This window comes from Polistes fuscatus, unplaced genomic scaffold (genome assembly GCF_010416935.1).
Source record: "Polistes fuscatus isolate 324 unplaced genomic scaffold, CU_Pfus_HIC Scaffold6, whole genome shotgun sequence".
Taxonomy (NCBI): Eukaryota; Metazoa; Arthropoda; class Insecta; order Hymenoptera; family Vespidae; genus Polistes; species Polistes fuscatus.
This window is the reverse complement of record NW_025113140.1, coordinates 950,660-977,458: the sequence shown is the minus strand read 5'-3', so window position 1 is coordinate 977,458 and position 26,799 is coordinate 950,660. Positions and strand designations below refer to the sequence as shown.

General features: G+C 34.2%; 2 protein-coding genes across 5 annotated transcripts; one reads left to right on the top strand and one right to left on the bottom strand.

The window, feature by feature from the left end:
• The first annotated feature begins 1,100 nt into the window (after positions 1-1,100).
• LOC122523086 (thrombospondin type-1 domain-containing protein 4-like) lies at positions 1,101-15,269 on the top strand. 3 transcript variants are annotated; one of them, XM_043644643.1, is made up of 15 exons: positions 1,101-2,210; positions 2,409-2,570; positions 4,226-4,612; positions 10,238-10,385; positions 11,538-11,704; positions 12,138-12,240; positions 12,476-12,539; positions 12,647-12,786; positions 12,993-13,122; positions 13,235-13,481; positions 13,805-14,029; positions 14,118-14,276; positions 14,491-14,667; positions 14,756-14,972; positions 15,071-15,269. In XM_043644643.1, the coding sequence occupies exons 3-15, from the start codon at positions 4,562-4,564 to the stop codon at positions 15,205-15,207; spliced, it is 1,965 nt and encodes a 654-aa protein (XP_043500578.1). In that variant the 5' UTR covers positions 1,101-2,210; positions 2,409-2,570; positions 4,226-4,561; the 3' UTR covers positions 15,208-15,269. The 3 variants fall into 3 exon arrangements, with proteins under 3 accessions (XP_043500578.1, XP_043500579.1, XP_043500577.1); XM_043644644.1 differs by lacking the exon at positions 2,409-2,570; XM_043644642.1 differs by lacking the exons at positions 1,101-2,210; positions 2,409-2,570 and adding an exon at positions 3,872-4,086.
• An 827-nt stretch (positions 15,270-16,096) lies between these two features.
• Positions 16,097-25,386, bottom strand: LOC122523087 (transcription factor SPT20 homolog). 2 transcript variants are annotated; one of them, XM_043644645.1, is made up of 8 exons: positions 24,998-25,386; positions 21,106-21,240; positions 19,607-19,725; positions 17,917-18,354; positions 17,554-17,799; positions 17,131-17,465; positions 16,857-17,040; positions 16,097-16,751 (listed from the first exon to the last, which is right to left on the bottom strand). In XM_043644645.1, exons 1-8 carry the CDS (start codon positions 25,035-25,037, stop codon positions 16,479-16,481), a joined length of 1,770 nt encoding a protein of 589 aa, XP_043500580.1. In that variant the 5' UTR covers positions 25,038-25,386; the 3' UTR covers positions 16,097-16,478. The 2 variants fall into 2 exon arrangements, with proteins under 2 accessions (XP_043500580.1, XP_043500581.1); XM_043644646.1 differs by lacking the exon at positions 21,106-21,240.
• Positions 25,387-26,799: the final 1,413 nt, after the last annotated feature.

Here is a 26,799-nt window from a genome sequence, read left to right as displayed (position 1 = left end):
AACTCGATCGATCTTTTTATTTCGGCCTTAATTTCGTGAAACATTTCTTAACACCGATCATATATTTCTTTTTCGTTTCTCGCGCACTTGTTTATCCTCCGCACAAATTTTTTTACTTTTTTCCATTTATTATCTATATCAAAATCTATCTCTACGAGAAAGATATATTTACTAATGATTAATCGATAGTATATTCATACAAACGTGTTAACTGATTTTAATTAACATAATCCAAATTGCGATGTCAAATTTATTACCACCGAGAATTACTTCCTCGAATTGAAAAGAACAAAAATATTGGATACAGAAGAACGATTCGATATAATTTCCTTCCGATGGAAGAAAGTGTATAAAAAAAAAGGAAAAGAGAAAAAGAAAATACGAATATAAAAAGGAATAACTAAAAATAAAATATAAAAATAAACTGGAGGCAAAAGGGGTAACCGGTCGTAACGAAGATCTCTCATCTGTACGAGAGATAAGTAAAACGCGTTATCCTGGTCATCGGATCCCCTTGCCGATGAACTCTCTCTCTCTCTCTCTCTCATCCTTGACGAGATGAGATAATTCCTGGCAATGAAAAAACATTCGAAAAAAATAAAAAAAAAGCTAAACTGGACGACGATACCACGATAGTTGTTTTTAAACGCTAACTAATATCCAAAAAAAAGTCACGTTTCTAATCCAAATCCAATAATCTCTAATTATTATATTAAAACAAAAATTATTTGTTTAAAAATTAACATCTCACTCGTTTATTGATTTCAACAACCACAAAAATCACTCTAATAAAACACACAAAAAATTGATAAAGTAAACGAAGTTTAGGATTAAAATGTAGGGTGTCGAATTGTATGAAGAAAAAAAAAATAATCATTCGATTGGAAGGATGAATATTATTGTAAGTAAATGATGCATTCTACAATAGTTACCATAGTGTCAGACAGTATGGTAATTGGAAACGTTTCGTTGCCAGGTGACAGTGGTTGTGTGGCGTCGTGGCATAGTAGTGGCGCCTTAAGCCACGTTCATACCGCACACTCTCCTCTCTCGGAGTGCTAGCCGCAAGTATAAAGTTGCTCCACCATCGTGGGGAACCGTCAGTTCTAAACGACACCTCTGGAAAGTACGCCGGAAGAATACGCCTCCTTGTTTCTATCTATATTTCTTTTCTTTCTTTCATTATATATTTATTTATTTATTTATTTATTTAAAACATACACACGTACACACGCACACAGACATATCCATACATCATTTTCCCAATCCTAATTCATCGAACAAACCAAAATTTCATTCCCCCTTTACTCCCGGTTAAAAACGTTCCGAGTGTTCGGATTAGATTCGAGATTAATTTGTAAGATAACGTAATCGTGATATTACTATTATTATTATTATTATTATTATTATTATTATTATTTTGTTTACTCTCATTGTTCTTTTCATTTTCTCTTCTTTTCAATTGAAAGTATCTTCAGTGATTCGAATTCGATCGGTATATAAAAATACGTATGGGGAAGTAGTTATCGGTGAACGTGCCAATTTTTTGAGAAACTTTTCGGTGACACTCGTATTCAAATATTCTCGAGTATCTCACGTGTCATTTGTTCGATTTTACGAATCGATCTCGAATACCGTGACATTATCGGAATCAACTAAATTGTTTTACGCACGTACGAAGTGATTAATATAAGTATTTAATATAACAAATTAATCGTGAAAGCGTGGAAACCACGGTGACAGGAGGATGATATACAGTCATCTATACTTTTTTGATTTTCATTTAATCGTTTTATTAAATGTCAGTTAAGCTCGTTGCATCTCGATGCAACAGGTTACGTTCTTCTTCTTCTTCTTCTTCTTCTTCTTCTTCGTCTTCTTCGAATTACGTACGTCATTATGCGCATACATTTCCGTGATCTCTCCCGCCTAAGTTGAGAAAAGTGATACTTCGTGTTATTCCAACTTTAAACATGATCCTCCGTTTCATTTGATTTGCCTAATAATCGGTGTCAAACTACCACGTTGTCAATTAATATTCCTTTCGTGTTTTGTGTTGCATATATTCGATAATTCTGTTTCTTTTTTCTTTTTTTTATTTTCTTCTTTTCTTGTCGTTTTTTAAATTACACGCACGCACGCACGTATTCACGCACGCGCGAGTGTATTCAAACGTGACATAGTTTTACGATTAGAAGATAAAAGTATAAGTATGTGTTTCATTTTTTTCTCTCCCTCTCTCTCACTCTCTCTCTCTCTCTCGTTTATTTTATTTTAGAACCGCTTCAAATTTGTTCTACTTTTTTTCTCCTCCTCCTTCTTCTTTTTCTTCTTCCTTTTTTTAACGATCGACCTTGACTTTGCAATATCTCAAGAGTTTCTTGCTCGAGTTTTTTTTTTTCTCATAGAAGAAAGAACCCAAGTCTACTTTGGTGGGCGGCTTATCGTTTATCGACATATGAAAGAAAAAAACGAGGTGGTGGTAGAGGAGAAGGGGGAGGAGGAGGAGGAGGAGGAATCAACGAGGAAGACGGGAAGATACCGTCGGCAAAAGCTTTACTCGCGATTACGTTTGTTGCACTAATCAAAAGATATCTTAACCCTACTACCAATTGCACGCTACGAATCGGCTCCTAATTTTTTTTTTCTTTTACTTTTCCCAAAGCGCACGCAAATATACATATAGTAGACACGTTTACTCATACTAACGCATATTATACACACACACATGTATATACACGAGGAATAACTTATTAATAGTACACGACGTCGCGCGTTCAACGTATAATCATAAAAATAAACGGCATTTTAGTCGTCTATCCGTTGAAAGGATTCGCTCTTTCTTTCTTTCTTTCTTCCTTTAACATGATTTCCACGGAGTTTGCATATTAAACAAAAAAAAAAATATAAAGAAAATCATTGAGAAACGACGATATTTACAACAAACTGTTTGCGACGTTAAAGATCAAGTATAAAAGCCTTTACCGCGATTAATATCAGAAATATCAGAAATAACACGAATAAATTATATACGCGTTAAAAACGTTGAGAAAAAATGTTCTCACGTCTAATGCTAGTAAGAAATTTCTTCCCTCTTCCCTTCCCTTCTCTTCTCTTCTCTTCTCTTCTCTTCTCTTCTCATTTCTTGCTCGTTTAAGGTTTACCAGTTGTATGTATGCGCGTATGTACCAAGATAGACGGTTTAATTAATTTACGATCTGTTTTGATACGCGTGCTTCGCAGCTAATATCCGCGTAACGAAGTGTAATTTTACACGTTTAATGCATGCATGTATATATATATGTATGTATCTATACACGTGTGAGTATTTCTATATAAATATAATATATATATGTGCATGTGTGTAAGTACAGAGATACAAGTACACGTAGTTGTATACAAGGAATAGGATGACCGAGAATGAAATAAAAAAGAACGAAAGATTCTAATCGAGCTCTCACGCGAGATGTTAGACACAAACTAATTATCGTTCTTAACGTCTATTAAAAGCTTGCAAATAATCGATAAATAATAATAAGATAGAAAAGAAGTTCCTGTTTGTAGGTTCGTTCGTTCGTTCAATCGATCGATCTATCGATCTATCGATGGTTCGATCGATTATCGATAAACAAACGATTTCTTTTCCTTTCCCGCCCGTTCGAGTTATTTCCTCGTGTGTTTAGACTGCGTTTAGAATCGTTCAATTCTAAGTCCCGATGGCTGACAACTGGAGCATGAAAAAGACACGTGTGTCTGTGTGTGTGTGTCTGTGTGTGTGTATGCTATGTAACGCACCCGCTACTTTAATATATACACGTTAACAACGATAACAATTAAAATATAGAAAATAATTGTTGTTTGTCGATCGTAGGAAAAACGAGAAGATCTATCTATCTATTCGTTATCATGATTTCTCACGATTAATTCACAAATGAAATTGTCTTCTTCGTAAACGTCACTTACATGACCTACTAACAAGATCAGCGCAAAACACTTCATTAAATCGTTAAAACTGCAGCACCAACAGTTTACGCGGATTCAACTTGTCTCACTCTCGTGTTTGTTCTTATCTTATAAATAGTTTAGGTATAGTAAAAACGATAACTACTTTTATATCATTCGCTATCTGTCGTATCGTAACGCTTGACAATTGTTCCCTCGTGTATCTCAAAGAATATTCCTAATCGTCAAATCGTTTCTTTTTCTTTCTTTTTTATTCTCGAAGAACTTAAAGGTGTCTCGCTGTGAACTCGAACAAACATACATATACATATATATACACATATATGTATAAAAAATTGTGTGATGTGATTTAAAATTCGTCGAATTGTTTCTCGGTGCGTGGGTGGGTGTGTTGTACGTGCGCGAATCAGTGTTTATTTTTATATCATTCGAGAATTATAAGAAGAAAAGGTGTCGTGAGAAATTCAATCTAACGATAATGATGCATCGTAATTGAATTTAAAAAAAAAAAAAGAAAACGGAAAAGAATTCTTCGGTTTTCTTGTTCTTGTTCTTCTTCTTCGTCAACTTCATCGCGGTTGTCATCCTGTCGTCGAAGATGCAGCAACTACTCGGACTGTTCTACACTCTTCTGCTGTTAACTTTAACGGTAAGTTATGCATTTGCGGTATATACTAAAGGTATCGAGGTTTGATTTATTGCACCATTAAGGTGTTCTCCGTTCGTCCCCCCCCCCCCTGTATGACATCAGTGCCAATATCATATATCAAACGAATGATCATGAAACTCGCCACGTCGACCTAACTCTTTAAATGTATACTCTTTTTTCTTTTTTTTTTACACATTCATATATATTCAGATTTTCTTTCCTTCCTACCTTCTTCCTATCATCTCTCGTCACGATTCTAATATACACAGGAAATACCATTGAATTTCTCATATCTACCTATATCCATAAATAATAAACATTTCAAGATTCTCGTTTACCGACTTTATTACGTTAAAAAAAAAAAACAGACAAAAAAATCGAACGTTTATTACCAGTAGCTAGCATAGATAAGAAAAAAAAAAAGAAAGAAAGGAAGAGAAAGAAACTTTTCTCACTTCTCTTCATCTTTCAAAAAAACCCTTCCTTCCTTCCTTCCACTCGATCTGTCTTCGCGTGTTCATACGTTCGTTATACTTTTTTTCGTACCAGCAGTAAAATCGCATTCGCATTCGCTTCGACTATAAAAGCTGCCGTTATTGCAACCCGTAACACGATCCTCGTTTTATGAAAGAGAGAATTAAATGAAAGAAAGAAAGAAAGAGAGAGAGAGAAAGAAGAAAGTTAAAAAAAAACAAAAAATAAAAAAGAAGGAACGAAAGAAAGGGTTGACTTACCAAAAATAGCCATAGGACGATCAGAGTCGTGTGTGTCACGGTCGAATATTATAATTTGTAAAGCTTCTCGAAAATCTTCCTGCTCGTTCGTTCAATTTTTTTCTTTTCTCTCTTCGTCATCCCCAAGCCCCCTTATTTCCCCCTTTGGGCCCTTACCAACCGTTCGGATGACGACCTACGCGTCCAAAGAGACTCGTCGAAAGACAAATTACAGGAGGACCACGTTATAGTTTCGAATATAACGTGGTTGCTCTCTCTCACTCTCTCTCTCTCTCTCTTCCTATATCTTTTTCTTTCTATCTCTTATTCACTTATTTACTTACTTACTTACTCTTACACGATTTACACGGGTTACTTGACGTTTAAAAGTGCCATGCCATGGCATATTTACTTCGTTGATCTTCCAAAACGACCTACAAAATTATTCTTTATTTGTCCGTCCGTCCGTCCGTCCGTCCGTCTCTGTCTTTTTCTTTCACCAAGAGATCCCCCTTCCCTCCCCCTTAACCCCCCTTCTCCCGCTCCTTTATACTTCCTATTCTTTTTCATCCTTCCTCATTCCCTTCCTCGTTCTTTTTATTTATTTCTTTTTTTTTTCTTTTTCTCATTTGGTTCGTTCGTTCGTTCGTTCGTTCGTACTTTGAGATAATCCTCAACGATGGGTTGTCTTCTCTCTACCAAGCAATAAAAATAATAATCACGGGACAAGACGGTAGGTTACTTTCGTTTCTTCGATGATAAGAAACTTTCTTTCTATCTTCTTTTTTTTCTTTTTCTCTCTTACGAAGGAAGACTAACTTTTTATCTGACTCTCAAAAATCTCGTTCGTAAGAATTACTTACTACGTTTCTCTCTCTCTCTCTCTCTCTCTCTCTCTCTTTCTATCTATCTCGAAGGAAGGAAAGAATTACGAGCATACTCTCTTACATTTATTTTATTTCATTATCGATAAAGAAGACACCTTAACGAAGAATGAAATCATTTCATTAACGTGAAAATAAGAATGAATAAATATAGAAAAGTAATCGATAAAACAATTTTTAAATGTAAGTTTGCTTTGCTTCGAAAACTTCACTATCTTTCATTCTCTTTCTCACACACACACATATACACATATATATATATATTTATATTGTGGCATAAGAAGATTTATCCAGGAAGTTTCACATCGCGTGGAACGCGTTCCCTCGGTTAAATGTTGCGAGTAACGCGTATTCTTAGACACCGGAGGATGTATCGGCAGGAGGAAGAACTCTCTCGTACTCTTCTTTTAAGAAAATAGAGATAGAGTAAGAGTGAGCGAGAGAAAAAGTATATATATATATATAAAAGAAAATGGAATTTTTTTTCAAAAAAAAAGAACGAAAGAAACCGTATTATTTTTCATCTTCTTATTCCGTATCGTGTAAATCAGGGCTCGGGCAAGTGGCGACGCACCTGTTTTCGAACGAGACTATTCAAACAGAAGCTCGTTCTCGATACGGGAACACTCAACTTACTATGATTTTATAAAACCACGTGCAACGTGATAAGCGCTTTTCGCACGGCAAATTCGCATTCCGTGGCTTCCGATTAAAAACTGTGTGCCACCTGTTTGTTCGCTAACTTGCTTGCTTGCTTGCTAACTTGAAAACGTTTTATATTTGCCTTTTACTTATTATTAATCGAATGAAATTAAAGAATACGTAAACGTGTTTCTTACCAATGGCTGGCTACCACCCTCCCCCCCCCATCTGCACAACTTTTCCGTCCCTTCTAACTTTTTTTCTCTATTTTTTTTTTTTTTTTTTATTTTCATTTATTTTCAAAACGATTCCCCGAGGTCGACCGCATATCGAGAGAATCATTTTCATTTTACACGTCGAGTGGGGTGCATTCATCTTTCTCGTTCGCGCCTCGGCCATCGTTAAAAGGCATATCGAATTTGCCACATGATTACACGCCGTTTCCCCCCCACTCCCCTTCTCACCCTCTCTCTCTCTCTCTCTCTCTCTTCTTCGCGTATACATTTTTTTTCATTTTTATTTTTAATAAGATTTTATCACACACGCACAAACACACACACACACATACGAATACGAATACGCAGGAACGTCGATTCTCATCCGATTAAATTCTTCGAGCAAAAAACCTTCGCATCGATTTAATTGCAACGAGGTATCCCTTTCACGGAGATCACATCGATATCTCGAAAACTTCTTTCAGAACATCTACATTATTCCAATTGAAGAGAGTGAAAGAGAGTGAGTGGGAGAGCGAGAGATAGAAGAAAGAAAGAGATCGACGTTGATCCAGTACGAAAAAAATTGTATTGGACAATTTTTTTGTGACCAGCTTCCGATCGATCGATCGTTCGATCGATCCACTCGATCGATAGGTTCGATCCATCGATCGAATAAAAGCCGCACCCAAAAAGGGACACTCCTCCCTTTCTCTCTGTTGGATTAACTGCCGAGACCGATGGTTTATACGAACCCGTACGTCAACTTTATCTGTCACACGAGAGTCAAAGATGCTTTCATATTAATTGTATGAATATCGCATGAGCTAAACTTGTATTACTTGTATATACTAGTTTCATACATATCATACGTAGATGGTATATAATGGATATAGACAAAAGAAACGCGATTAGTGTTCTCCCCATAGCTTTTATTATTACATTTATGTTAGACGATCCATCGTTAACCTCCTACGATAGGATAACTTAATAATTGAGATTACGAAAGAATAGAGACCATTTAAATTTCTTTGTGTATGCGTGTGTATATGTGTGTTGTTATATAGATATATGTATTTAAAGTATATAATACTGTACTATAGATGTGTAGAATATGTTCATTTATAAATATGTATATGTACGCGGAGAAAGGAGAATGCAAGTGGAATGTGTCTTTGAATATAACTCAATCCGACGTGGAAAGAAGTGTAAAAAGGGAAGGTAAAATAAAAACGAAAAAGTAAAAGAGACGGAGACAGAGACAGAGAGAAAGAGAAAGAGAGAAGGACAGATATAGACGAGGAGGGGGAGAAAAAAAAAGAAAATATAATAATAAAAATACAAAAATAAAAAAAAACAAGAAGCATATACAAAGTCAAGCGATCTCACTTTTCTCATAAATATGCAACGATCTTCTAGGTCGTAAGTGAATGCACGCGCCAATTATGCACGCGTTCCCTCTCGGCTGACTTTATTTTTGGCACCTTGCTCCTTAGAGAAAATAGGAAAAATAAAAAGTTAAGTAAAGAAAAAGCAAAAGTAGACGAGAAGGAGAACGAAAAAATGTCGAAGAAAAAGAAGAAGAAAAATCAGAGGAGGAAATTTTCTTCGGTTCTCTTTTAAACCGTTTCTCCACTCCCTCCTTCCCCCCCACCCCTCCTACTCGAATATAACTCGACGGGTTTCGATGATGGGCAATTTTCGATAGGAGGACGCGTAATAGCCATAATAGTCGGCTTAAATGCTATCATAGTTCATGCACCTCCTCCTCCTCCTCCTCCTCCTCCTCTTCCTCTTCCTCTTCCTCCTCCTCCTCGTCGTCATCGTATTCTCATGCCGGAAGAACTGCACCGATTTTGACGACGACCAGACGAAAATTTCAAAGATCTCTTCCCTGTCCTTCTAAATTTGCCTCGCGTTATACGAAACATATATATATACACACATATATATAAGGTGTATGTATATGTAGATGTATAAATGAAATGAGAGAAATAGAGAAAGAGTGAGTGAGAGAAAATAGGAAGAAAACAAGAAATAGAAAAGAGAGAGAGAGAGATAGCAAGCCTCTTATTACGATCAACAACCATAACACCATGCTTTTACTCGGACGTTTATGCATTTCGCTTGAAAACATCGTCTTCGTATAATGTTCACCTATATCGTGAAACGTTACGCTCTCGTTAACGCTTCGTTTTCTAATTTGTTACGGTGTTGTTGTTTTTTTATTGTTTAAACTAATCCTCTTTTAAACCGTCCATACACACGAGTATATTTAGAATCAAGTCAATTTATGATAAGTAATTCTTGAAAATGAAGTAATTTGGATTATTAAATTACGTGCAATGTTAAAATTGCAGTTCTCAATCATATTCCGTGTATTTTTTTAATTTTCTCTTTTCTCGTCATTTTTTTATAATAAACCTAAATGACTTTTTGAATTATGGTAATGTATCTAATAAGTATAAAAGATTATTTTTACGTTTGAATAATTATTAATTTATGTGCATCGAATTTATATTCTTGTAATATCTTTGTATAAAAATATCTTCTCGTCTATAAATAATAATAAGAATGAGTAATAATTTGTGGGTTGAAATGAACACTTGCATTACACGTATGCAACCATTCTCTTCGATTATTCCGTAGAGAGATGAACGATACATTACCCCTCGCTATACGTCCGGATGAAGATAATAATGAAAAGAAGTAACAAGAGATGCTTATCGCGGATGTACCGTGGAAAAAAAGAGAAAAAAAGGGGAATAAAAAAAGAAAAAACGTTCTATAAAAGGCGTGCCAACGATCGCATCCTTCCTTTTTATGCACGATCGAATCTATCAAGTGTCGCGATCGAAAATACCAAACGCACCGTTAGAATTTGCAATTTCTATTACGAAAATTTTCACGTACGTGTATCTTTTATTACGAACAAAAATTTTCATATAAACAGTGTAATATTATATAAACGTATGAAGAATTATACTTTTTCGTATCGTATAACAATTTTTAACGATAAAATATATCTTTTAAATATATTACAATAACGCGCTCACACGAACGATAAATAAATTGCTTTTCGGATAAAAAATATATTTACAATTAATCGTTTAATTGATAGACATCGATAAATTCGATAATATTTCTAAGATAAACCATTATAATTTGCAGTTATCTGTGATTTCAATCGAGAGTCATCTGATCGATGGGATCTTCACGGAACCAACCTTAGAACCAGGTTATAATCTTGTGGCTACCGTACCACGAGGTGCTGTGGCATTGAACGTGACCGAGTTACGTCACACGCAAAATTATTTAGGTGAGTAAACGGGATGGGAAATATCTCTTCGATTCATTTGCATAATATTTATCTCTTGTCAGGATGATCATTAAATATATTCACAAACTTTTCCTTTCGACGAAAGCGTACGAATTAATCCGCTCAAGCTGATTCTCGTTCTCCTTTTGCGAACACCAAATACGATATATTGCATGAATATATTATATATATATACATATACATATATACATATGTAACTTGATGATTCTAATAGGGTCAAGGGGTGTGGTTGTCGCTTAACAAGTACGCAAGGTAATACCTTATATTAGCCTCTTACCACGAATGAATTATAAATCATACGTTTTCAAATGCAATCCTCTATTTACGATCATTTCAGTTAAGTAACAACAAGTAAAACTGCATCGTTTGTTTAAACGTTGCATCGTCTCGCCTGATGCAAGATCAAATTAAAAAAAAAAAAGTATTTTCTCTATATAATTATATTTTTCCCCCTTTCGATCAAATTGAAAATGTTGACAATAGTTATTGCGTTGGATGGAAAGAAAAAGAAAATAAAAAGAAAATATAAAAGAAATAAAAAGAAAAAAAATGAATGAAAAGAAAAGCCATAGAGAAGAATAGACGATTCTTATTTGGAGAAGACTATTTCTTTATTATCCTATCTCGAGAGATACTTATCTCTTAAAGTTTTATCTCGTGAAACGACACGAGCATGTCGTCGAGCATTTTAATTTGTCTTGTATCGTGTAATCCAATCCCATCTCCGTTCACGACGACAAGCACAAGACATAACAGTTAGAAACGGCATCGTGTGTCTCACTCGTGCTAAATTGGATGCAATAGTTGTCATATTGTCACGTGGATTACATAAATCTTACGATCTAATCGTAGTTCTTCGATTCTCCGTTCTTCGTTTATCGTACGAGATCATTGATCCCTCTTTTACTCGCGATGACTATCATCTTTTATTTGTCTTGTCTCTCATATACACACGCGCGTACGCACACGGAGAAACGAGATCGCAGCATCTCGTTATAAAATTTTAATATTTTTGTCGAAATTTATTCGGCCGGAAGGAGAAGAAAAAACACGCGCGCGCGCGCAGATGAAAAAAAAAAGAAAAAGTTGAAAAGGATTAAAATAGATAATTTATGATATCATTATTATCAGCTATCAGATTGCAAAATGGCAGTTATTTGTTCAACGGTAACTACAGCATCAATTGGTCCGGCGAATACAACGCAGCTGGCACAACATTCGTATACATACGGCAAAGCCCACAGAATTTGGAAAGTTTTTCTGCCACTGGTCCGTTGCACGAGTCCATCGATGTTATGGTAAGGAGGAGGAAGAATCCCTTAACCATTTTTTAATAACGGTTTTATATAAGGTTGATACACACATAAAATAAGCAAAAATTCGGAACGTAATGAGCTAATTTGATATTATTTATAATCCTGTTTTCGCGATAAGAATTCTCCTTCTAAGTTTACGTAGAAAAAGTAAAGAAAAATATAAAGAAAAAGAAAATGAGAGAGAGAGAGAGAGAGAGATATTAAACGAGCATGCCAAGAATTCCTCGATATTTTATGATGACCGTAGGCTACCAAACACGAAGATCTAACTTTCGATCTTAAGAAAAATGTACCTCTCTCCCTCCCTCTCTCTCTCTCTCTCTCTCTCTCATTCTTTATCTATTTCTCATAATTCTTATTTTCCCATTCCCCTTTACGTTGGCTTTTTCAAATCGATCCGCTTTATTTTACATAGGTGCTGTATCAAGAGCCCAATCCTGGTATAGTTTACCGTTATATCATTCCTGGAAGTAGTACCGCCAGTGCTCCGAGTAATTCTCATCTCACTCGCAATACAGGTAAAGATTTCTTACGTAACTCACTTGATGCATGCATGCGTGCATGCAATTATTCTCCCTTTCGCAGTGTTCTTTAATAACGTATTATAAATCGCGATAATTAATATCAACAATATAACCTTAGTCAAATAATTATGATATTTTATTTTGTTATCCGAAAGAAATCGTTTGAATTAATCGAATAATAATAATAATAATAATGTCAGATAAATTTAGATAAACGTCAATGTTTCAGTTTTAAATAGACAGATCGAAGTAGCAGCAGCACCACCACCACCAGCAAATACTTCGTTAAGAAAGTAAGAAAACAAAGCGTATTACATTGTCGAGAATAATTTATAAACAATGTCTGTCGTTAATTTTAAAGGAAAAATATTCCTATTGTTTGTCTCGTTTATACTCGTAGAACGAACGGTACCACCAATACATTGACAACTATCGACGACTCAGCTACAAATGCCTCGTACATTCCTAGGCGATACAAAAAACGAAAATTTGCATGGAAACCTGCCGGTTATACGGAATGCAATAAATCCTGTGGCGGAGGTATATCTCTAAATAATTATAATTTATATATATTATATAAAATCTAAGTCCCACGCACGCACACACACACGAGTAAGATAAACATAGATATGTAAAATAATTGTGAAAGAGGAGGGGATGAAGAAAATTATAAATGAACAAAATAGAAAAGAAAAGAGGAAAGTTTTTGTCCTTGAACTAAACTAAATTCCAAAAAATTGTTTTAGGTATCCAAACGTTGAGATACGTGTGTATCAGAGAACACACACAGACACAGGTATTCGATAAAAGGTGTCACACGTTGGAAAAGCCAAGAGAAGTTCGATTGAGGTGCAACATCAATCCCTGTCCACCCGTGTGAGCATTCAAGATTATAATATTCCTTATAATCTCGTATAATCTTGTGGTGTGTTTGGATTATAATAGAAGAGAAGAAAAGAATAGGAAAAGTTTTCTCGTTGTTTGTTAGATGGAGACCAACCGCATGGAGCCCGTGCACGGTCAGCTGCGGTACCGGCGTTCGTATACGAGATATGGAATGCGTTCAAGAGATCAGATCGACCTTAACGGTAATTGTATCCGAGGGTGCTTGCACTGAACCAAGAAATTTACCTATCAGCGAGACGTGCAACGAACAACCTTGCGAACAAGACACCAGAAAAATATCGGAAGGAGGTGGACAGTTCTTCGACTGGAATGTTGGATCCTGGTCCGAGGTATCACTCTCTCTTTTTTTTATTATTTATTTATTTTCCTATAACCTCTTTTAACACACTAGAATTACGGATTGAATCAATTTGACTTCATTAGAAATTTAATGTAAAATTTAAATATTAATTCATTTCTTCTATTCGATTTTTTTTTCATTAAAATAATGTTTGTAAGTCGTTAAAAAATAATGAATAAACAAAAAGGTCAATCTAGTGTTTCAAAATGTCCACGAAACGACGTTTTTTTTATTTCCCAGGTAATTTGACAAATAATCATCGAATATTTTGTTATCTAAACTTTCCCTACCGTTTATTATTTTACGATACAGTGCTCGACGACGTGTGGGGCAGGTAAAAGAACGAGACTCGTAACGTGCGAACCAAAGGAATACCTTTGTAACGTAGCAGAGAAACCGATTTCTCAAGAGGTCTGCGATTTGGGCCCTTGCACCGTGAAATTTTCTTCAAGCAATGCAATTTCGTTGACCGAGCCACGGGTAACCACCACCACCACAACCATTTCTCAATGGCTTTATACCGAATGGTCCGAACAGGTTTGTAATATCGTATAGTTTATTAAATTCGATTAAATGTAATGATTTTTGTATTTTTCTTCTTCTCCTTCCTCTTCTTCTTCTTCAGTGCTCTGCCGAATGCGGAATCGGTATGCAAAGTAGAAGAGTATTTTGCGAAAAATATTCCAACGAGGAATGCGATCGTGCGAATCGTCCGGAAACATCCAGATCTTGTTCGAGTAACAGAACGTGTAGCGGACAATGGTTTGTCGGGCCTTGGTCTGAGGTTTGTATCATTTTTTTCTCTTTTAAAATTATTAACTCATTTGACAAAAATTTGGACGAGTTAGAAAATAATAAGAAAAATTTCATTCGGTGCAACTATCGCACACGTGCATGAGTACGCTCATTGTAAGCAATACATTTTTTAATTCAATGAAACGAAACAATTTGATTAAACGGTAAATAAATAATAAAAGGAAAAACTTTTTCTGTAACAGTGTTCTTCGAATTGCGATTTTGGCGAACAAACGAGAGAAGCCGTATGCGTTACTACACTTCGCGGTGCATTACGTGTCGTCCTTGATATGAATTGTCCTGCGAATAAACCGGAAACGAGGAAATCGTGCAGAGGTCCACCTTGCTCGTACGCTTGGTTTACGTCCGATTGGAGCGAGGTGATTCATTCGGAATTTTTTCTTTTTACTTTTCTTTTTTTTTTATTCGTTAAATTCAACAATTTATGTCGTATCATTTATTTTTCAGTGTTCACGTTCGTGTGGCAAAGGTATACAAAAAAGAGAAGTCAAATGTTTGTCACCGGAAAATGTATCGAACGAGTATCATCAAGCACATTGCAACGAGGACGACCGACCGGTTTCACGACGAACGTGCAACGATTATCCTTGCAAAAACGATACCAACAATTCGGAAAACGTTCCCAGAGTATCGCAAGTTCAAGACGATCCGGAGATATACAATGGTGTGAATTCATTTCATCGATTTTTATTACCCCTTCTTTACGAATAATTATTTCTATTTATTTTGTCCTTTTTTTTTTAAAAAACCGAATTCTTTCAGGTCTCGAAGATAATCCATTTTGCAAGGACAACATACCGAATTGCGGATTGGTGATTCAAGCACGTCTATGTACTTATCAATTTTATCAACGATCGTGTTGTCTTTCTTGTTCGCGAGCTAAACACGAACCGGAATGAGAAGAAGGGAAGGATAAGGGCAAAATAAATAAGATATTATTTGTTATTGATATAAATCGGGCGTAAAGAAAGAAAAAAGAAGAAAAAGAAAATGTGATTAGTGAAATTTTGTTGACCAACGATGCATTTAAAATTCAACGATCGTGAAAGTAAGATAAAGAATACGCGAATCGGTTTAAACGCGATGCAATATTCAGGTCTTCCAAACGCGAAACACGTCGTATGTTTTTATTTAGTAAAAGAGAGATGCTTTCTACGTTTACTCACATTTAGTGGCTTAATCATTTAATCATTGTGTCTATGTTAAAACGTAAAATCTCACGATAAACACGATGTTACGTTTAAATGACGCTTTTCAAGTATCAATCAACTTACCGACGTTTGCAAATTCTTTCGATGAATCGTTACTGTCCAATATTTTTCTTCCTATGCGCATATATATATATATATACGTTCCCAACATTTATAATAATATAAATTCGTAAGGATTCGAATCTATCGCGAGAGAGAAACTTAATGAAATATTATTTAGTTTAGTTACAATTATTTGAAAACGATTCTCGTGAACAAATATTCAAATGCAACATCACCCCCGCTTTTTTATTTCTTTTCTGTTTTGATTCTCTGTCACATATCTAATCCTTAGTTGTATGGGCTAATTAATTAATTAAGAGACATGCTGCTTTCGAACTTTTTTCGAAAAGAAGATAACACACGTGCAGAATACGACGATTCCCCTTAGGAGAATATTACAGTATTATAATGACGTAATTAATATATTGAATAAAAAAGAAAAAAAAAATATATATATATATATTAAATATAATATTTAACAATATAATACGAGCGTTTAAAGTTTTAATTAACTATTTACATAGAAAAATATTCACACCGTTGCACCGTTAATTATGTAATAAATTATATACACTCATACAAAAGCAGTCACACAAAAGATCCAAACATTCGATCGTATCTCGATGGACAAACATAATCCAACGAAGACCACCATCATATTTATTATCCTACTTAAAAAATGACTTCGTTTACTTTTATCTCGTACAATAAAGATCCCCATCTTTTTTCGCATTCTTTTTTTTTTTCAAAGGGTTAACGAACTCGACGACTGTACGTACGCCCTTCTACGTTTCTTTTTGACCCTTTTTCTTTTTTGATTTAAATTAATGGCTACAAACACATATGACGAATATGGGAGTTAAATTATCGACAAAATTCTTCTTCTTTTTTGTCTTTGTATCAGATTATACGAATAATTACGTTCGAGTTACTTCACTGTCAACGTTATCCTTGGTAATAACCGTACCGTTATCGTGATTCTTGTAAGCAGAGAAAAATGCTAGTGCCTTCATTAACTGATAACTCTTGCTGATTGGAATATTACTGTCGTAGAGGCTCTTCGATGATGGACAATCAACGTAGAACCACCAGTTGCATTTCAAGATCGTTTGATCGAACAAAGTTGACTCGGGACACAGGAAACTCTTCATGATCAACCCGTCATCGGTTAACGCGCACACGTGGAAAACCTAAACGAAGCGGATGATCGTTGATATAAATTTATTAGATATATAGAGGAGGACGAGATAGGGGGGGGGGATAGAAAAAAGAAAAGAAAGAAAGAAAAACCATACCATACATCCCAAATCCTCGTCGGCGTAAAGACCCGGGAAATGTTTTTGATCGCCGCAATAAAAACTGGTGTCGGGAAGATCAACGCGACTGGCAAAATTATCGTCGAAGTTTTTATCGTATCCTATGGGATAATATTCGTTGGGTGCGTTCATTACTTTCGTAGCACCGGAATTGGTATATTTGCTGAGAAACAAGAAGAAAGTTGCTTTTTATCAATATACGATCACGATGTTACATTAATTATAATTATAAAAGTCATTTAAATGAAAATACTTTTTAACGAGGGGTGAAATAGTGGTGGTAGTTGTCGTTGTACTGGTCGTACTGCTGGGTCCCTGCTGTTTCTGCATAAGTTGTTGCTGCCTCAAAAGGATAGCTGCTTCTAAAGCTTCTAACGTGATGTTGCTCGCCTCGGCTAAAGCTTTCAAAGATGTTTCCATACCTTGGATCGGTGCTAACGAAGGTAATGAAGCTGGCAACGATTGTCGTTTCTCATTTTGTTGAAGTGGTAAACTTTGAGACGATTCGGCTGCATTACCAATTGGTTGCAGCGAGAGCAGAGTCATTTTGTTAACAGAAGATGCTGCTTCTTCTCCTGGTAACGGAAGCTATCATAGGAAACCAAGTATATATATATATACTTCTTATTAGTCGTGTAATTTGCGATCCTATTCAAGATTTTATAACGTGTAATACCTGATTATAATCGTCCTTAGGTACTTCATTATCGGAATCGTCGAGTAACGTAGCACTATTGCTGATCCTATCGGTGAGCCTGGAAGATGATTGAGGCATGGCGATGAAAGGTGGTAAGCCGTTGCTAGTCACGGACGTCATTGCCGATGAAACAGGTTTTAAATGATCACTTTGCACTATATTTCCTATCGATGAAACTACGACACTGGGGGGAGCCTTCGTTGTCGTTGCTACTGCGATCGCTGCCTATTCGTATTATTCAAGTAACGTTAACATCGCTCTTTCAAATCATTTTCTTATTTATTATTATTATTATTATTATTATTATTATTAAAGAAGAAAATGTTTTTAATTAAATCCAACCTGTATCCTTTTAGTTTGCATCGCTAGGATTTGCTTTTGTTGTTGAACCATCATCTGTTGTTTTTGTTGTTGTTGCTGTTGATTCAATAATTGTTGTTGCTTGTATTGCTGTTGCATCTTTTGTATATGCTGTTGACGCATAGCTTCCTGTTGCTGTTGTCTCTGTTGCTTCAATACTTGCAACGCCAATGCCTCCTGTTGTAACTTTTGCTGTTGCTTCAATTTTGCCTCTTGCTGCTGTTGCTGATACTTTATCATATCCTCCTGCGTACCCAAAGACGGTGCTGCTATCGTCCTAAGTGCCGTTGTATTTTGTTGAACCACCAATTTTTGACGTTCCGGTTGTTGACCCATCGGACGGCTCATTCCAACTGGCAAAGGTTTGAAAGGTGGCACTACCTGTCTTGCTTTTTGTTGATTGTCGTTCCGATTTGTTGCCTATCATTCATTATTTTTATATTGATCAGAATTATTTTTATACTTTTTATCATCGATAATAATTGGAAAGATTATTAGAGAATTTATGATTAGAAGTTAAATAGACGTTAAAAGTATTAATTGTGATTGTACGATTGTACCTTCGATCATTTCACCTCTGTCTAAAGATCACGGGGAATGAAAGTGGTTCGACAAGATTGTATATATATATATATATCGTGTATCTTGAATAATCGATTTTAAGGTGACTTCACACGACCCCATGAGTCATTTTTTCTCATACAAAGATCATCATTGTGCATAGCGTTCTATTTAATAACGGACATTGCTTTTCATCTTTATAAATGCATTATTCATTCACGTTCAATGGTATTAATATTTCTCGTAAGAAATATTACGAGCACATGGCTACGAGAATCAAGCACGTAAATCGAGTACACGCACGTGAATGAAGCTGCATCGATACATTCATACACCAATTACTTACAAGGCCGATTCTAGTTGCATCGTAAACATATACTGTACCACCTTGCGTATATTTATTTATCTTACGAAATATATAAGAAATGAGAATAATTTGGAATTTTTGAAATATTTAACAATTCCTATGATCGTTTATTTTTGTATTAAATACTCCACAAAATTGCACGCGGGTTGATAATACAAAATTCGATAAAAATAAAATGCTTCTCTGTGTGTGTGTGTGGTTTCTCTCGTTTCACGAATGGTAATGAATGTAATTAATTCAACTCTGAGTGCAAGCACGAGGAATGACGTTCGAACGAGAATTGCGGTAGCCGTGTTACGCCATAGCAAAGGATAACATGTATACAAATACATACATACAAACAAAAATACATATGTTGTGTTAAATAGTAGATCTAAGAAGAGGAAGACGAGTTCGAACACGCGTTTATCGCTGCTATTTATTTCTCGTTAAGAACTAATTTTGCAAAGGAGGGAGAACGGGAGGGGGGAGGGAGGTTGTCACAAATTTACGCCTAATCACGTCGTTTTACGCATCGACATATTTATCTCGAAGAATTTATTTCTCTTACACATTTTTATCATTGTTTTATATATATATATATTTCTTTTTTTTTTAAAAAGAGAAACGATCTTAACTTTACGTAAGATTTTAGGCTATATATTCAACATAACGTAACAAACATGAATTGGTTATTCGATTATATGATTTCGTAACGAATACATGAGATTTTAATTAAGAAAAAGAGATATTAAGATTTCTTACCACATTCGTCGAACCAAGAGAAAGACCAGTCGTCTTTCCAGCTTGCACGCTCCTTCTCCTTGCATTTTCAACGTTCGATAAGGATTCCCTAAATCCTAGCTCGTCGCCTACCGTGAATCCTGCAAGATGAACGAGAATAAAGAAAGAAAAGGAAAATAAATTCGATTTTTTTTCCTTGTCGAATTGAATCGAACGATTCGTAAGAAGAAAATGGCAGAAAGGAAAGTTGAGTAGAAGAGGGTTAACAACCGTGTGTCCCAAAACAATGAGAAATGGTTAAACAAGCAAATAATACAACCGCCTTTTTTAGACGACAGTAGTTTACTATGTAATACGTTTTGCATAAGTTAAGATATCTTCTTCTGTGTTTGATCATTCTTTTTACTACTTATTATACTTGTTCTTCTTACGTCGGAAGAGTACAGTATAATAAACGAGAAACTTATGTATTCTTTTCTCGACACAACTCGGCCAAGTCAAGGTAATGAATAAATCATATCCGTAAATGCATGTTTTTTTTTCTTTCATTTTACGTTTGCAAAAGCAAGATTGAAGTAGGTTAGAGGGTAACACCTGTAAACTTGCGAGCCTGATAATCGCAAGTGTGCGTTTCACACTTATACATATATGTTTTATCTTATGCACCTGTCTTTCTATGTAAATATGTACCTAAATACTCGAGAGATTATGTTTGAAATTCTAAAAACATATTGACACTCGAACTTGCATTATCATATGCATCCTCCTTCGTATTAGGTTCTTTCACTTCCGACACCACGATCATTTTTTCCTATTCATTATTTTTCTTTTCCTTTTTTCTTTTTTTCTTTTTTATATAATGAAACAGACAATTGTCATTTGCGTATGACATAACGTTAATAATTTCTATGTTACATTTTAGCAATATTACGCCGTCCACCCTTTTCCGGTAAATTCGTTCGACCGATCAGTATGTAATTTCTTAGAAATGTGAAATTTATGCACACGTAAGTTATCAAAGGGAAAATGAAATAATATCGTTTCGTTGCGATACATTTATATATATATGTATATGTATATGTATGTAGTATGACGGAAGAATCACGATTACTAACTTTCTACGTCTATCATCGTAGTTGTTCGAGTTAAACGCGTAACGATGATTATTATTACTCTCGTGATTCTGTACGTGGTTTGACGTAAATCAAATACAAAAATCCGAGCGATATGAAATAGAAATAGAAAAATAATTCGACAAGCGATGAATTAATTCGCGTGAGATAAGCAATAAAATATATTATTACGTAAACGAGAATAATAAAGGAGAACACGTAAGATTAAAATCGTTTGATAATCTAATAAAAAGAAAACAAAATAACTTCAAAAGGAAGAAAATAATAATAATACTAATAAAAATAATAAAAAAGATTCGCGAGAGGAATTTCGATGAGACAACAAATCTCGAAGGAAAATAACCTCGATCGTTTTTTATTGCACGATCATCGAGATTTTCCACTCACCCAAGCCAAGGTAACCTTTGACACCTCCGAGATTTCGTACCCGGAAGAGGCCGGATTTTTTGAAGGCGCAGTTTAGCGCAAATCCGAAGTCGGATTGAAAGACGCATGTGCCTAGCGTAGCCCGCCACGTGCAGCCTGCAACCAAATCGGAAGAAAAACTTGATGGATCCCCCTGGTGATGATTAAAACTTTATCGGGATGATCCATACAGATGAAAAATATTTCTCTCAATTTTGTAATACCTAATTTCAACGATTTCAGTTTGTTCTGTGCTATTGATCCTCCCCCACCCCTACCGTCCCATTAAATAAATTAATTTAACTTTTTGTTTTCTTATTATCGTTTCAACGAGTTTTCTCTTTTTACCCTCATTCAGTTAGGCTGTTCATTTTCTTTCTCTCTCTCTTTCTTTATTTTTCTTTTTTTTTTTCTCGTTAAATGTTTCTTTTCTACCAAGGTCTGGGTTTTAATCCGGTGACAAACGAAACAGTAGCACGATTTTATTCGCCACAACAAATTGCCATAAAATACGAAGTAATTTTTTTCAATTATGATTGAGAGAGAGCCTTCATTTACCGTCTTACCACTGTTGTTGTTGTTCTTGGCAAGACGTGCAATAATGTCTTTGACGCGTTCTACCGTTACACGGACAGTTAGATGCGAGCACGAAGAATCAGAAATTACAGTTAAGAATCAAGATGATCGTCTAGGTGAAGAGATTCTTCTTACGTGTTAGACACCACTTAGGATAATACTATCGGAAATCAATAAATAGTTTACGTTCAAATCAAAAATCACTAGCTACTAACATTAATATTAATCTGAATTATATTGTTTATGAAATGTATACTTTTTCATGAATACTTTTAATTTGGATTTTTAATTAACACGATAATCTCAATACTCGTAATAATTTGATTATAAAAATATAGAACAGTAATATTATTTGTTATTTTATTTAGGGGATTAATACTATCGAGTTAGGTAATGATAAATATCTAATTTCGGAATTTTCAATAAAAAGTATTAGTTTTTACTTGAAACTAAACGTGACTAACTTTTTATCGAAAGTGTCGACATTACTCGATTGGCCAACTAACGTATTAACGTTTTAAACAAAACTATTACTCTAGTTGCAAACTCGTAAATAGAAATACAATATATATATATTGCAATGAATTCGAATATTAACCGAGAATGAAAAGAAATATGTCTAATTTCACGAGAATAATAGACAAATTTGTATAATTCATTGAAAAAATATTCAGATTCCGGATCAAAAGCACGTCATCCATGTCCTAGCCTAGTGACCCACTTGATGGCTGACTAAACGTTCACCTGTTAACCGGTTGGCTATGGATTATGTTACTTATTCTTCTAACAAAAACCTAAAACTACTTTCCTATTTGACGAGGAATGAAATCGACGTAAGTTTAAAACTAATATCCCGCAATTGTTGAATGAAAACGCATCTTGATTGACGACGCACTTTCGCTGCTAAACAGAAAATACACGATATGACTTGTTTCATAAACGAGATCTCGTTAACTTCTTTCACTTATCCCATTATTTAAATATCTTTTACCTTGAATAGCAAAATAATTTTTTGTTATCATGTGAAAAAACGTAAATGTAGATAAATTGCTAGGTAATGTCTAATGAAGGAACTAAAAAACAATCTTGCGAATAAAATACAATGGGTATAAAACGTACGCTTAGAACTTTAAATTATATATTTATATATATATATCTTTTTTTTTCAAATACTATAAAAACAGGATAAAGAAGAGGAAAAAAAAGGGAGGAGATTGAATTAAATTAATCAAGGAAAGATATTAGTTCCGTTATAATACGATACGAGAAATCGTACGTTTGAATAAAATGCGACAGAAAATTTTCGATAAACAACGTGGAGAGAAAGTTCGAGGTTGTTCGAATGAATTATAATACACCGAGGGAAATAATAATTTATCTCTATTATTATTAAAAGATATCGTTGTTTTGTGATTTGAAAATGACTTTAATCGATGCTTTCATATTTGATGTCTCCTTTCTATCTATCCGTTTTAATTTGTTTCCCCCTCTCTTGGACAATTTTAATCGTTAATAAAATTATATATTTTGATGAACGCAAAAATATATGTAATTATTTGTAGATCAAAAAGGAGGGGATAGTGTTATTATCGATCTATAATTTTCATTTAAATCAAGTATATCGATATATATATATATAACATTTCCCCTACTACATCAACAACACATACGCGTAACTCTCTATCGATGACGTTTATGGCAGTTTGTTCGCTTTCTTTCTTACTTACTTTTTCTCTTTTTTTTTTCTCTTTGTCCCCCTTCGTTTTATATTTTCCCCTCCCTCTCTCTCTCTCTCTTTCTTTCTTTCTTTCTTTCCTTCTTTCTCTTTCATATCTCATGCCAATGAATTGACTTTTGCGACCGATGAAAACCGATACTCTTGCACTTTCTAGTTCACCTGCATCGATGCGTGAATCGTCCTTATGATACTTCTTTTTTCCCCTTCGATGATTCCTTTCTCGATCGGAAAATTAATAATACTCAATACGTACGGTGTGTGTCACGTAAACGAGTAAAGAATGAAAAGGGAATTGATATTATTCATAGAAAAATAGAATAATAGGAGTCAAATTCAATTTCTATTCTTCCCTGTATCTAACAAATAATACTCGGTTTTTTATATTATTATTATTATTATTATTATTTAAAAGAAAAATAATGTATTATTTGATATCAAATATTTTCGTTGTTTAATGTTTCCACCTAACGATTGATTCTTCCAAATAAATATGTTGAGAAAAAATACAAATCTTTGTATTAACAAAAAATGTATCTTCCTGTTAATATCGTTTACTAGTTTTATTATTAATTATTATACGTTTCTATCTGATATCCTGTTCAATGAATTATGACTTGCTAACGATCCTTAACGATTCGTCGTCCATCTATCAAAGATCAAATGTGTATGTATGTATGCATGTACGCACGTATATTTATATACAGGACCGGATTTAAGAGTGTGAAGTACCCAGGGCACCGAATGAGTGGAAACCAATCCTAATTATTTAATATAATTTCAAATGATAATCATTTTACATTCAAAATTATTCATATGTTGAATCGTATTGAAAATTTCGCGTTTATTTTGATTTCATCCCAAAATTGTATATTTTTATAAAATGATTTGAATAAAACAAAAATTGTAGAACCCATTAATGTTAAGGCCTCCCCATGGATTTTAAGATCCTGTTTTCCTCTCCTAAATCCGTCCCCGTTTATATACAAAGATGAAAGGCAAGATAATTAGTAAAGATAAGAAGTAAAAGAGAAAGAAAGAGAGAGAGAGAGAGATAAATAGAAAGATAGAGAAATAGAGAGAGATAATAAGTTATTATTAAATTATTGATAGTCGAAAGAAATGAGCAGTGCGTTCTGTCAATATGTGGTAAGAAGTCGAGATTCGATAGCACAGAATTCAAAATTTACAAAAGATCCCCGAAAACCTGCCAACTACCCAAAATAAAGTATATTCTAATACTTTACAAAAATATCTTTACAATATTTATATATATATATCAAAATTTCTATGAATATATATAACTACTATGTTACAAATTTTTATCGATCCATTAATTTATTACAAATATGAATTGAAAGCGAGGATAATTCGAAAACTTTGTCAATTTTGTTTGAACGAAATTATATCAGTGACGCCAAGTTTAAATTACTTGAAATTTACTTTTATTAAAACTAAATATAATATATTAATATCAAAATGTTTTCGAATCAACCCCAAACGTTTGTAAAAATTTCTAAAAGTTTTCTACACTCGATGATATCGATAAAGTATTTTACTCACCAACGACGACAAAAAGAAACAAGGTAACAGCAATCTTCATTATCGTCGATTATTGCAAACCCCTAAAAGTCTTGGCTGAACTTGAAAAAATATTTTATCGAACTTCCGGACGATCTCCCTTTCGTCCTTCGATCGAAACGAAAGATGTTACTCGCGCAAGGACGAAATGGGGGTTCACGCTAGTACGGTGGATCAAGACAAACTGAAACCTCGTGAATACCTTCTTTCAAAGGTAAGCACACGCGAGATACTTTCAGAGTACAACCGGTCGATCCAGGGCCGTAAGAAAAGAAAGTAGTCGTCGTAGAGACATCGTTCGTCATCGATCGCTTTAATAACGATCTATTACAAATTATACATCATTTCACAATCATTTTAAACTATATTTTTTAACAACAATAAAAATAATTATCTTCTACAATATTTTTTTCCTTTTCATATATAATCTTTCACAATTTCTTCGATATATATATATATTTTGTTCTCTTTAAATATTGTTCTACTCGAAATCGCGACGTTAAAAACAAAAAATAATAATAATAATAATAATTAAAAAACCATTGTGATTTTTCCATTTATACAATTGCTAACGTTAACATTTATATTTAGATCATCGAACATCTTTTACATTAGATAAAATCTCGATTAGAAATTGCAAAAAAGAAATAAGCACAAGGTCGAATAGTAATAGTAGTAATCCTTTAATCATTAAGAACATTTCAATCTGTCTCTCTCTCTCTCTCAGTATGGTCAAAAAACTTTTTCCTATATTTACTAAGTACATTGAAGCAGCTATGAGTAAAAAGCCTGGCATGGTACCGGTGACCCACTCGTACGTAACACGCGCGTTAACGGGACCCTCCTGCGTATGTTCGAAAAGAAAAAGAAAAACAAATCGCTGGTGGACTCGGTGGACCAACCGGTCAACTCCAATATATGTGATCTCTTCCTTTTATTAAATTATTTATATTATCATACCCGATTTCTTTTCAATTCAATTTGAATTTTTGTATTAATGTATCATTATTGATCGAATCCAAATGTTAATTAATATTAACGATGATCGTATATATTTATGCATAAGTAGGACAACGATCGATGTACCATGTTAAATTCTTGAAAAAATATTCAAAAAAAAAAAGATAATAATAAAACTAGTAAGTTGTCCTATATACATACTAATGAAACGATTTCAATTATAATAATGTCTAAACGCCTCTGAGGAGAAAGTCGAAACAGTTCGAAAAGTGAACTCGAACATTTTTACTCAATTTTAAATAGTATCGACAGTGCAATATAACTGATGTAATATTAAAATGTTAGTACAAAGTACAAAGATGTTATTTTGACGTGAAATGATAAAATTGTATCTATCTCGTTCACAAATAACCGGTTCATAGATGCTGTAAGATTTGTTGCGAATCAGTTAGATTGATTGCCGACGATCTATCAATTGCAATTGAATATGCACTTTCATTTAATCCGGATGATTGCTATGAGGATTCTGGAAGATGTCATTATCTACTTGACCATATGAAGGTCAACCATAGATAAGTAGGTCAAGGCTCGTCTACTGCATCATCTACGTGACTCTCTTTGTCGATCCGATCTAACAAATCCTTTCTCTGTTTCCTCGATCATCGACCTTTCTATTGCTTCGTTTAATAATCTCTTATGATTTATCTACATGTATGCGTGTATGTTTATTTACTTAAGTATATTATGCATATGAAACAGCGTTTCTAATAGAAAGATTAGAAAATTAAAAAAAAAGAAAGATATTTATATTTTTATTATATATT

Coding starts and splice junctions, on each gene's coding strand:
- LOC122523086 (XM_043644644.1), top strand. CDS start 4,562: ATGCAGCAACTACTCGGACTGTTCTACACTCTTCTGCTGTTAACTTTA. Junction 12,540..12,646: donor GCAAATACTTCGTTAAGAAA/GTAAGAAAACAA, acceptor TTATACTCGTAG/AACGAACGGTACCACCAATA. Junction 13,123..13,234: donor ATCAATCCCTGTCCACCCGT/GTGAGCATTCAA, acceptor GTTGTTTGTTAG/ATGGAGACCAACCGCATGGA.
- LOC122523087 (XM_043644645.1), bottom strand. CDS start 25,037: ATGAAGATTGCTGTTACCTTGTTTCTTTTTGTCGTCGTTG. Junction 18,355..19,606: donor CTCTTGGTTCGACGAATGTG/GTAAGAAATCTT, acceptor AATGAATGATAG/GCAACAAATCGGAACGACAA. Junction 16,752..16,856: donor ACGAGGATTTGGGATGTATG/GTATGGTTTTTC, acceptor CGCTTCGTTTAG/GTTTTCCACGTGTGCGCGTT.